Raw genomic sequence first — 12764 nt, 5'->3', positions numbered from 1 at the left:
AATCTCATCATTCTTGTTCGATTTTGAGAAATTTGTGGACAATAAAACTATTATTTAAAATCAATGAAACTAATTATGGTGGTCTTTCCATACAAAATCCATTAACACGCAAACTCCGCCAATGACTTTAGATACGGTGAATTCTCTTATTATAAACTTTTTATCTACAATATATAATATGATGAAAATGAGTAGATTTTCAAATATATATTTCAATTTATTTTCTCTTGATTTTATCTAATTGGATAAAACTAAGATACGAAATTGCATCTAAAAGAAATTATCTGATTGAAATTCAAATTGGATTATCGATCAATCGGTAGCGTGGAGTCGAGGTTTGCCGAGAGCCAACAAGATGCAGAGGTATCCTCAAGTGCATTACTTACATAAGGAGATGGAAGGTTGAAATAGCAAAACAAAATCCGTTTGATCTATGATATTTATTACTGGTATTTAGTTTGGTTTCTTTGATACTATGTTTTAATGTTTTTTTTGCTTAAATCAAAATTATGCATCATAGCCGAGGAAAACAAATATCCTTCCACTGAAGCGTGTGAACTAATAATAAACTAACTTCATACTATTTCTTTCTACCATGGGAGTAGTTTTTATTGTGGTTGGAGAGAACTATTTATTTTGACAACAACAGTTAGGTTTTATAATCGAATGGGAGAAGAACCGGCGAACAGATCTTACCCATGGAAAACTCTAGACGTTCAGGTGTCAGCAAATTGGAAGTTGATTAGAGTATAAATCTTCTTTGTGTCATAAAAGATGTTTAAACTTAGAAATATTGTTTGAATTGTTTTACAAAGCATTGTATAACTTTCCACCTCGTCTTGCCACATCTTTATGTAATGCAAACTCCTCTTCTCCCTTGTTTGATTTTGAGATAACTTGTGTAAAATTATTATTTAAAATCAATGGAACTAATTATGGTGGCATTTTCGTACAAAATCCATTAACACGCAAACTTCGCTAATGACTCTAGATACAGTGAATTCTCTTATTATAAACTTTTTATCTACAATATATAATATGATGAAAATGAGTAGATTTTCAAATATGGATTTCAATTTATTTTCTCTTGATTATATCTAGTTGGACAAAACTGAGGTACGCAATTGCGTCTAAAAGAAATTATCCGATTGTAATACAAATTGGATTATCGATCAATCGGTAGATGTGGATGCAGAGGTATCCTACCTCAAGTACATTACTTACGTAAGAAAGGACATGGAAGGTTGAAATAGCAAAAGAAAATCCATTTGATCTATGCTTTTTATTGCTGGTATTTACTTAGGTTTCTTTGATATCTTTTAATGTTTCTTTTGCTTAAATAAACTACCATTGAAGCGTATGAACTAATAAATAAACTAACTTAATACGTCTTTCTACCATGGGAGTAGTTTTTATTGTGGTTGGAGAGAACTAATTATTTTGACAACAACAGTTAGGTTTTATAATCGAATGGGAGAAGAACCGGCAAACAAATCTTACCCACCGAAAACTCTAGACGTTCAGGTGTCAGCAAATTGGAAGGTTCCATGTAGTATATGGTACTGTCGACAAAGTTACAATAAGCACCCGGTAATTTCCGTTCATTCACAACCGTCCACATGGCCAGACCGGTACATATACGAAAACACCCCGGCAAAACCACCATAATACGCCAGTCGCCCCCCTTATCCTCTCCTCGCTCCGCCTCCCTTTCGCGACGTCGTCGTCGAACCCTCTCCGCCGTACACGCCCCCTCCCTCCGCCGAAGCGCGCCAAAGGAATTCTCCCCCTCGCAGCCGCCGCCGCCGTCGCCGTCCTCCGCCGCTGTACCGCGCGGGGCGGAGATCCGTCCGGGCCACGGACCCGGTTTCTTCTCGCCGGTAAGCGGAACCCTAGGTCGCCCGCTCGCCCCGATTGTTCTGGCCAGTCCTCACTTCGCCGCATGCGCGATCCAAGACGAATTGCGGGTTCGCTTGCTGCGTGGCGGAGTACCCAGTAGCGGAGTGTTTTGGGAACAATTGTGGGGGTTCAACTGAACCCCCGTGCCGTGTATCAGTGGTGAATTTATTTTTGTTAACCAGGAAATTCAGTTATGGCTCTGTGGGCTTGGTTCCACGGAATCACGCGGCACGAGCCTAGTACCTTCGCGGATAGCCAGTGGATGATTCCGCCAGCTTTGATTTAGTGGCGTGAGATTCTAAACTGGATTGAGCGTTGCAGAGTTGGATAATTAGCTGCGTGTGTAGATGACGGGTCTTCTTAATTTCTGTAGGAGTACCCCTTTACCTGTAAATTCTTGATTAGTTCCTATTGTCTCCTTTGCTGATGTAGTTTTGATGTCTGTTTTGTGGTTTGGATCATTGAAACCGCGCTTGTTACTTGCTGGAAACACGAAGGAGGTGTTAGCGGCGTCTTGTCAGAAAGCTCAGTTCTCTGACCATTTTTTTGTATGTCATTCCAGGAACAGCCTTTGCATAAAACAACATGGAATGGTGATCTTAATTAGCGTGTCTTTCTTCCGAGCTTGATACTGCTGCTTTTTGGCTTGGAAGTTGGAACATAGTAAACCATGACTTCGGCTGATGATGGTGTTTCAGGTATGCTTTTATCACCCAATTTCTTTTGTCATGGTGATGTTGAACTGTAATACCTGGTAGGCAGCAGTGCCTGCCTGGAATTGTAACAATAATAATTGCAATGGTTTTATGACTCTCGGATCATGGAATTGGAGCTTTGGTATATTCATGATAATACCTCAGCTTGATTGTACTGTGAAATCTATTGAATACTAGAATGTAGTCCTTATACATATGATTACGGATTCATCCAACCAAATAATGTAAGTATGTCAGCAATACTAGCATTTGTAGTTGTGTGGCAGCACTAAAATATGAAGCTGCCTATGATGGCAGTATACAGCTACCCTATTACAGAAAATGTCCATTAGTTCGTAAGACTACAGAAAATTCTGGGTTTTCATTCCTGAGCTGTTATTGTTCTGCAACGTTTGTACCTATATCACCTGCCGCATGCCATAAATGTTGACTGAACATCTGCACCGTATTGTTACTTGTTAATGCTTGGCAAGTTCTGAAACATAAATTTTCCAGTTGTTTCAGTTTTATTTAACAAAGAAATTCAATCAAGTATGTCTTATTTTGATGCAACAATTTATTGTGCAGGCGATCATAGAGCTGCTGAGAAACAGCAGAAGCAAGCCGCTCAGAACGACCAGCAAGAGGCCCCAGCTACAAGTGTAGATAGTCAGACGACGGTGGGAACACCTACGACAGATTATGTGACACCCTATCCCCACCCGGAAGCTTGCCATGCAATGGTATGAAACTTGTAACTTCTTAGATTGTAATGTTTTCGATTGAGGCTCTAGTTTATAAGGAGATTGAGGATTGGTCATAGTGGAAGGTTGGAGAAATATGCTGGGTACGGTAAGATCACTATGGAAATCCGGTCTTCCGATATGAATTGTTCTGCCTGACTACATGTTTGACATTATATCAATCACACCAGTGTAACATTTATTTACCATTGTACATGATCAATTTGATGTTTCCTGGTTGAAACACTTCATTAGTAATCAATATATTCGGTTAGATGACATATTGGGCAAAACTTCTAAAACTTGGTCAGATTAAACTTTCCTTAGAAACAATGATTAGGTTAAGCTGACATCATTCCCTTCTTGTTAAGGCGACATAAGAGTTTTTTCCCTTTTAATGCAGACTATTAGTTAAGTTTTTAATTAAATGTGTGATGACGGTATATCAAGTGCCACAGTTTGCATGGCTTATTTTGTTCTAGTACTGCCACACATGTCAACTTGTCGGTCACATTCAATTGTTTGCCTATTGTAACCTCCACACATGAGTTTGCATCAATTTCTTGCCATCTCTTTTGCATTCTAATAAATTCCTCTCTGGATTCTTTTGTTAAGCTTACAGCAACTTTATTTTGTGAAATCAAAATTAGCACTGAATTTGAATTTGTTAACAAGCATTGCCATTTGTTCTAATTGAGTGATTTTGTATACTTTGGCTGGATAGATTATTGTGTTTTCCTTTCATTGCTTCCTTGTTATGACTTTCTATCATATTCCTGCATAATGCCAAATTTATTGTGTAATATTTGTTGGTTAATTCCACATTTGGTGATCGACAGGGTCAAATGGCTTACGCAAATATCGATCCATACTACGGAAGCCTTTATGCTGCTTACGGTGGACAACCTATGGTAAGCTCTTATTACAGGGTATAGCTATATAGGGTATATACCACTAGTACACCTGTGGTGGGAATATTTAGGCCAACATTGAATATTCCTGTATTCCTGTATAGACTGTTCTGGTTCATAGCCAGTCAAATGTAAACTTTGCATGATCATTGTCACTCTGTTCAAACTAGTTGAGCTCATAAAACTGGTGTGTTTTTTCAGATGCATGCACCATTGGTTGGAATGCATCCAGCCGGGTTACCGTTGCCTACTGATACAATTGAAGAGCCTGTTTATGTGAACGCAAAGCAATATAATGCCATATTAAGGCGGCGTCAGTCTCGGGCTAAAGCAGAGTCAGAAAGGAAGCTTATCAAGGGCCGTAAGGTAAATGCGTATAAGCATATTTACATTACTGTAAAACTCGAAAATTGATTAGATATTTCTGTTTTTGATTATTCAGTATATAGTTAAGGGTAGGTTGGAAGCACAAGTGGACAACAGATAGGGCAAATAATCAAGTGAATTCTTCATTCTACTTACCCTACCCACACTCTGAAGATCATTCTGCTCCACGTTTACTGTCTTAGGGTGAACATTTTTTCAATCTTCACACTATATGTATTTCAAATTAAATATACCAAGGTATCATGGCGAATAGAAATGAGTTGGAGTACAAATTACCAAATGTTGAGTTGTTGATATATTTAATATGGATAGGAGGTTTCTGACTTGTTTTTTTTTTCATACGGGAAGTTGTTAAGCTGGAGCAAATTTAATTTATTAATTGTGGTGTAGTAAAAAGTAATATGTAATATGTAATTACATATTATGGTACTTGGATCAAAGTCTAAGCTCTCAGTCTCAAGTCTGACACAGAGATTGGTGTTGGCATTATCTGTTTATCTGGAAGAGCTCATTCTAGGACTTGCATAAACGTTGTGCCATATACTGTTGTTGCCAGTGCCAAGTTGCTTACTAGTGTCTCACTCTTGGGGTGAAATGTTTATTCTTGTGCTCTTAAGTTATTTGCTTTTTGGTATCCACTTTCCTGTATCGTCTAATGATTGATCAACATACATCTGCATTTTGTAGCCATATCTCCACGAGTCACGACATCAACATGCCCTGAAAAGGGCCAGGGGAGCTGGAGGCCGGTTTCTCAACGCAAAGTCGGATGATAATGAAGAGCATTCTGATACCAGTTCCAAAGATAAACAGAACGGAGTCATCCCCCACAACAGTGGCCAACCGTCTTCCTCCCAGTCTCCCAACGGTGCAACTTCAGCTAATCAGACGGGCAAGCGTGAATGAGATGTTAGAAATCCGCCAGGCGCAAGGCATGCCAACAGTTTTGTACAGTATATGCTAGTGAGCAAGAAAGAATTGCGTCGGCGGTGGAAGGTGTAGGATATATATTGGCGCTATAGTGATAGACGTGTCTGACAGATTTTGCAGCATTGGTGGATTGTTTCTACATTTCTGTACAATGAGTAGTTTTTGTGTTTTCGTTCTGGGGATTAGCCGTGTTTCTTTAGAAAGCTTTGTAGCCTCAAAGAAGTATAATTAGTACATTGTTTCTTTTGGAGTGGACTTGGTCCGTTGCTATCTTTGCATCCTCATTCGTGGTGCGGAGAACAAAAATTCGTTGTGCAAGTTCATGTCAGTAAACATTAGTGTAGGATATTATAATAGTTTTACCTTCAGCCTTCTTTGCTTCGCATGTTCAAGTGATTTCGTTCTGTGATATGTTCTCCATTGAGTTCAGATCGTCCTGTGAACACATTTGGACCTGAGCTGCTGATGCCTTCAGGTTTAACAGCCGTACTCATGGGCATTTGAAGTTTGAACCATACTTTGTGTTTGACATGAACATTTTGTTCAGGCATTCCTCGAGACGATAGGAGGAATTAACAACAATTACCAAGAAGAATATACTTTCTCGAAAGAGCTGAAGCATATACTATGAATGTGCATCTTTTCTTGCACGAACACATGTCGCTTTTGCTTGGAAGGACCAGAAGAGTGGCAAAGGGCCACATCATCTCGCCTACAGTAATTAAGAGAGCGTCTCCAACATCAGCAAGATAAAGCATTTCTTGGTGAAGAAGTGCGAAACAACTAAAAATCTCTTTTAGGAGAGTAATTGGCAGTCTTATTGACAAGATCATGTCTTCCCCATTCTCTTAGAACCAGAGCTGCTGGAGATGCTCTCCAAGTCTCCATCTGAACTGTTTTTAATTGTGCTGCAGTTGAGTATTACCATGCAGATGTAGATGCACGCAGGCATGCGATTAGCTTAGGCGGCACTCTGTTATCATGTCAGGTGCTCACCAAAAGGCCAGACACAGGGGCCACGTCACCGTACTTCTCCCTTTGCCCACAAGTTTACTAGGAAAGCAAAGCAACCTCCCACATAGGATTCCTATTATATCCTACAGTACTAGTTAAACATGTACACATGAGATGCATATTCTAGTATAGAAGCGCTGTTATGTCCCAGCACTAATCATGTATCCCTGCATCTGCATGCAGTTATGCATACAAATTCCAAGTCAAATCTTTAATCATTCCCCCATGTAGTAATACATTATATATGCTTCATTGGTCCACCTCCTCAGATTAACAGGGCACCTTCATGCACGAAGACCAGCTTATTCTGCATGCTCATAAGCCAATCTTCATGCATGGGCTTAATGTTGCATATATTTGTGCTCTGGGAAATACAGTTTGTTTCATTTTGGCAATCCAAGTGAAGTAAAGTGAGTTCTTGCAACTGTCTCCCTGGATCAGGTCTGTTCTAGGTTGCTGTTTCCTGGTGGAACAGTGGTACACTTCTCCAGAGTGTCCAAGATCAAGATGTTGATGAGAGAAAAGCAAGGCATGAGCTCCCCAATAGTGAAAGGGGTTCTTGACATGCTTTGCTTGCACTACAAAGCCAGGCCCCATCCTTCCTCAAAGAGTGTCACCACCATGCCATGCATCTCTCTATCTAGAAAAATGTTGGGAAGGGAGGAGAGAGAGGGAGATGGGAGGCATGGAGGAGAGGCTAGGCATGGGAAAAGTGACATGAGCCCTGATGATGGCAATGGCAGGGGAGACAAGGCAAGCAGGTGCACACACACAACACACATTGGTGCAAGGCAGACAGAGAAAGCCTTCAGGCCCATTGACCTCACACCATCTCCCCCAATATCCATCATGACCCATTAATTGTGTTGTTATGGTTGCTATTCTTGTTCTTTTCTTGCTGCATGCATGACACTGCTATAAAGTTACTCATTCTCTCCCCCACACATACACGGGGTCATTGTTTCCATGCTAGTATTTCATTGCATTTGCATCTACTGCAGCTCCAACGGATCTCCTTATAAATGATGATCGGTCTTGTTACCAACAATGAAACGAAACAGCTCCAACAGATTTGGTCATTAAACTAGCTATTGGTTTTTATTTATGTGCAGGTAATTGAGTAAAAAGTACAGACACATATCAACTCCTCGAGTCATGTCAATCTTTGCATTCTCTGATGTTCTTGTGGCTCTGGCCCTAGCTTCTGTCCCTTTTGATACCCCGTTGCAATCAAAGCATATACACAAAGCGACATGACATACGAGTGTGTCTAGTAGTACTACTGATCAGAAGGGCATGCATGATTGTCCCCAACTATCAAAAGACAATAATCTTGCAAGAATGTGTCATGAAAAAGCACACGCTCCAATGGCATGTTGTGCATGTCAACCTTAGAAGAAAAAAATACAAGCATGCCCTCCTCAAGAACGTAGGCAGTTTCGTTCTCTCTCTAAAACTCTCTTTTCTTTCTCTCTGTAAGACCCACACTCTCTTTTTTTATGTAGAAGGACAATGACAAGCTTGGGGGTGAAGGGAGATGGGTCATGGTGGCCAGCACTCTCACTTGTCACCCATATGGAGAGAAAGAAAGAATGAATGAAGGGATTTTTATTGGAAAGTGATGGTTGGTGCCACCCCCTCTCTTCATGCCAAGAAAGTGGCTTTCAGGACAAAGTAGGGTCCTGCTAGGGTTTTTAGGGCTTAAGGCTGTGATAGACAGTACTCCTACACCACTACGGCTACATGTTTTGTGATCAGCAGAACACTGAAATGTGAAGTGCATTTTGGGTGCATGATCTTGACAAAATTGCTTTTGCTCCCGGCCGAGTTTAAAAAGCCGTGCTCTTGTGATGTTTGCAATGGGCAGCAACGCTCTGCCTTTTTCTTGCTCTTATTTTTATGCCACTCAGCCACCGCCAGTAGTGTGGTCTCTCCTTTTTGTTATCCTCTAAGGAAAGCTGTCTATCCAAAAGCAACCCATGATTTACCAAATATTTCAGAGTTTGAAAGTGATAGTGTAGCTCAATCTGAATGTGACACACATAGCAATTAACCCTATATAGGAGGTGGTTAAGTAAGCAGTTGATTTGAATTTCACTCAATGGATGTCCTAAATGCTACATGCATGTCTTGATCATGAACCTATCCCAAACCCCAAATCGCAGATTGACTAACCAGATGTTAATCAGTGCCATCACAAGTGTAGTCACTACTAGTAGTGTGTTTACCTGCGGTTTGCAGCAATGACAGCCCACTGAATGCACTGTCAGTCATGCAGCAGCAAGCAGCAGAAGGTTTTGCCATTTCAAACCCAGCACAGGCACCTTGGACTGCTTCCGGCCAATCCAACACATCTAATGAGTAACTCCATTAACTGCACCAGGTGCTTAAATGCCACAGGATCTTGCAGCTTGCTTGCTTGCATCCATCCAACCATCAGCTTTTACTGCCTGTCATTCTGAAGCAACAAGGCGCATCACTTTCTATAGAATTATTTCGTCCTATGTCTTTTTACGGGAGGTGCTGATGCATGCATGCAACAACAAATCTTGGCCTCTAGATCATGTTTCACATTTTGGAGATGCATTTGAATGCATATTCATAACCTTTTGGCAGCTGGAAGAAGATTGCAGGTTTCTTCAGTGATGAAATGGAAAACGTTATAGCATGATCAGGACAAGATCTTGTAGAGAGCATGCACTTGCCTTTCAGTTTTTTCATCCCAGATCCCTCTTCATGCAAGGATAGGCTGTTAATAGGTTTGTAGTAGTGTATCAATGTTTTAGCATTTAAGTGTGGCTTGTGTAAATGCCAGAGAGGAACATGGCAATTTTTCTCTGAATCAATCTAGGCTGATAGGGACAGGAGCTGATGTACACTGGTAGCTGCATATACTGTACTCCTTTTGTCTATTGACAGAGCAAAACATTTCAAATCTGAATTGAATTCTCAAAGAAAACAAACTGTATCTGACAAGAGAGACACTTGTAGAGTACCAACCTTGGATAACAAGGTATTCTGCCTGTGTTTGTAACGATGCGGGCAAAAGTTTGCACAGGTGATCTACAGATACAACACTGCAATATACTACTGTTAAAAATTCGAAAGTTTCAGTATAATAGGGAATTTGAGGGTAAGTTTTTCCATGATTGCTAGATTGTTGATTTTTTTTCTTTGGTTTTGCTTTGTTCTCAGTTTATAAACTTTTGTGCCTTCTTGCCTTTCTTCTTCTAATAGAAAATGACATGCATTTTGATGTGTGTTAATCCACGACACTCCAATAAGGATTCCACATACTAATTTAAACGCATCGACAACCAAGGAGCTCAAAGAAGTCGTTTCTCGATCTTGTTTTGATTACAGTTTAATTTACTAATGCGTATTTTTATAGCTTTTTACGCTTTTATCGCCGCCGAAATCTTTCCCCTCTCTTTCCGAGAAGCACATTTGGTGATGATGGTACAAAGCCTAGGTTTGTGGAGGCAGCTAGTGGCATCCCTTTGGATCCAAGGCACATATAGCCAATTGGCAAGGATATGGAAATCTTTTAATTCTGTTTACCCACTCCTAATGTGACATATTTTTAATCTCACTCATGCATGCGTGCATGCCTTGCCTTGCCCCTAACACTAGGGCGGACAGACAGGCAAGACAGTTGCTCCAATGCGTTGTGCTAATAAAAGAATCATATCCCTAGAAAGAACCCCACTAATTAGCCCCATCAGGCAGGCACTCGAGCCACTGAAAAAGTTCCAATTTGTTTGTTTGTTATGCTTCTTCATTTGATTGAGGGACTTGCCTGCCACATGTTTGCACAAACAATAGGTGGTAGTAGTTCATTCCATTGGATTTGGAGTGCAAGACGAGAAGAGAAGAAATTCACCTGAAGAAAGGTTGAAGAAAATAATTGACCGGAACGACATGGGATATATAGATTAAAAAAAACAAGTTATAAAAACTAGTAACTAGTGCAAACTTCACGTATTCTAGTCTGTAATTAAGTAGCACTAAGTGAGTCTTTGGTTCGAAGGATTCTAGAAACCTGGAATAGAAAAGACGTAGGTTTCAGATGTCATGGCATTTGAGATCCTCACCATCCTATAGGAATTGAAAACGAGGGAGTATGTAATAGAAAAGTTTTTTTGGTTGCATCACAGGGAAAAAGCATGGATTCTTTTCTGAACAATTAGCCGCAAAATAACATGATTGTCATAGACAGATAAAAATTTCCATGAGAATGAACCTAATGTAATTTTCTTTTCGAACAGTATCGAAAGTGAACCATAGAAAAAAGAAATCCTGTCGTTTCTATTCCTACAAACCAAACATGCTATTTTAGGGAAACGAAATAGAGTCCGATCTAGGTCCGTAGGGGCTCGACTGGGCTAGAAAACTCTGACCCGTCATGCACATTTTCGTTGGTGGCTGCATCGCGGTCCATTTAGTGCCGGACGGAAGTGAAAACCGAGGCGAACGATGCCGACGCCTCTTGGCGTCGTTTTCTTGTCGAATGCATCGTTTTTGCACTTGCCACTTTCTTGATCAGGATTTTTTGAGGGAAACCCTAGATCTGGGCTCCCGGATCGGGCGTTGGCGACTTTCGGTGCCGCTTCTCCCTTTTGAGGGCAACGTTTTTGGAGCTCATACTGATTGCAGAGGTCTGGAGGCGGAGCGGTGCCGCTCTCTTGCGCATCATCGGCGATGAGTCTCAACAACATGGTGCAGCAGAGCCTGGGTGTAGGTCGCGTGATGGTAGACATGTGTAGGGTGGATGTGTTGTCGGGTACCATGGTGGCATCGACGACAGGCTGGCAAGGGTTATGTAGATCTTTTCCCTCAAGATGGATCAATGATTGATGCGGTGATGACTTCTAGTTGATGGGAGTTTTTTGTTGTTGTCTAGAGAATAAGGCCTTGCTTGCATGATCTTCACTCGTTATCGAATGTGCAGATCTTGCGTGGTGGCTTCGAATTTTCTAAGGAATAATCTTTGCCCCACATTATTTAATAAATTAATAAAAAGTACCGTATTTTTTTTTTTGATGAAGAGGCTGGGATACCACCTTCGCTTTGAAAAAAAAACTGCTAGCTTGTGTTGTCGAAGCTGGCGTTTTAAGTAAATCAAAATAATAATATTATATTGGAGAGGCGGAGTTCTGTGAACACGTGAGGTTTTTAACTTCGAAGCTAAATTCATTTTTTTAATGTACCAATGGAATTTGAAGCTATGCGTTTTTCTAGAACCTCGCCCTCCTAATACATACTACCGGATTTGCTAGTTCAATCAACTTGTACGCCGTCTAATTAAATCGTGATCCATGCATCTATGAGTAGTAGTGGAGTTGTAACTGGAAAAAAAATGTTCTGAATCGTTAAATTTGATTTGTAATTTATGCTAGTCGATTTGATTATATCAGAACTAAGTTTTTTTTTCGAATTTTCACCGAGGGTGGGGGAGGAGAGGTTCACCATCTGAATATATTGAAAAAGGGCTAAAACCCAGAGCTTTACATCATTAGACAGGGAGAAGAGGAGGTCAACAAGGGAGATTACACATACGAGGCACGAAGGAGGTCGGGCCAGGCATCAACAACATCGTGATCGTGCATAGAGAAACGGCCGCGTTAGAGAGCGGCATCATCGCGGCACATCTTGCGGAGGAGCTGCAGGTCACGGACGTGTGCGTCGTGCGGGATCGATACACCCAGCGAAGCCCAGAACAGAGCGACCGCACAGAGCGACCGCGGGGCAGTGGAGGGCCATATGGCTCGCAGTCTCGGGCCACGTGGCGCAGAGTGGACAACGGGCACCCTTATAATATATTGTTAATGGTTTCTCAAAGGTTTTAAACAAGAAAAGGAGAAAATGTTTGATTTTGACATGAATGCAAGTTTTTGGGTACATGTAAGAAAAAAGTTTGGGGGCTGGGATTTATGGTAATCGCTTTTACCGGAGATGACCGGGCAGGCAAAATTTAAATTTTAAACTAAAAAATGTACATGTGTTTCGAACATAATTTTTCGGAGGAGTGGGAAGGAAATATCTGACAAATGAGTTGGGACCTGGTGTTGTAGAAGAGGAGGGACTCACACACTTTACATTAGACTAACCAACCAGCCAAAATTTGAACAATATTCAAATGGACCGAGATTTTTTGCACAATAAACTTACTACCTCCATTCCAA

General features: G+C 40.9%; 1 protein-coding gene across 3 annotated transcripts; it reads left to right on the top strand.

The window, feature by feature from the left end:
• The first annotated feature begins 1803 nt into the window (after window positions 1-1803).
• On the top strand, window positions 1804-5815 carry LOC124655213 (nuclear transcription factor Y subunit A-7-like). 3 transcript variants are annotated; one of them, XM_047194147.1, is made up of 6 exons: window positions 1804-1880; window positions 2462-2597; window positions 3183-3337; window positions 4177-4248; window positions 4450-4614; window positions 5323-5815. In XM_047194147.1, the coding sequence occupies exons 2-6, from the start codon at window positions 2570-2572 to the stop codon at window positions 5539-5541; spliced, it is 639 nt and encodes a 212-aa protein (XP_047050103.1). In that variant the 5' UTR covers window positions 1804-1880; window positions 2462-2569; the 3' UTR covers window positions 5542-5815. The 3 variants fall into 3 exon arrangements, with proteins under 3 accessions (XP_047050103.1, XP_047050101.1, XP_047050102.1); XM_047194145.1 differs by having other exon boundaries at window positions 3168-3337; XM_047194146.1 differs by having other exon boundaries at window positions 1808-1880; window positions 2468-2597; window positions 3168-3337.
• Window positions 5816-12764: the final 6949 nt, after the last annotated feature.

Source organism: Lolium rigidum, chromosome 5, assembly GCF_022539505.1.
Source record: "Lolium rigidum isolate FL_2022 chromosome 5, APGP_CSIRO_Lrig_0.1, whole genome shotgun sequence".
Taxonomy (NCBI): domain Eukaryota; kingdom Viridiplantae; phylum Streptophyta; class Magnoliopsida; order Poales; family Poaceae; genus Lolium; species Lolium rigidum.
This window is presented reverse-complemented; position numbering and strand designations above follow the sequence as displayed.

Bases quoted from the DNA above. Each gene is read 5' to 3' on its own strand.
- LOC124655213 (XM_047194145.1), top strand. From the start codon at position 2,570: ATGACTTCGGCTGATGATGGTGTTTCAG. The intron at 3,338-4,176 runs GTATGAAACTTG...GGTGATCGACAG, and splicing joins CGGAAGCTTGCCATGCAATG to GGTCAAATGGCTTACGCAAA. The intron at 4,615-5,322 runs GTAAATGCGTAT...TGCATTTTGTAG, and splicing joins AGCTTATCAAGGGCCGTAAG to CCATATCTCCACGAGTCACG.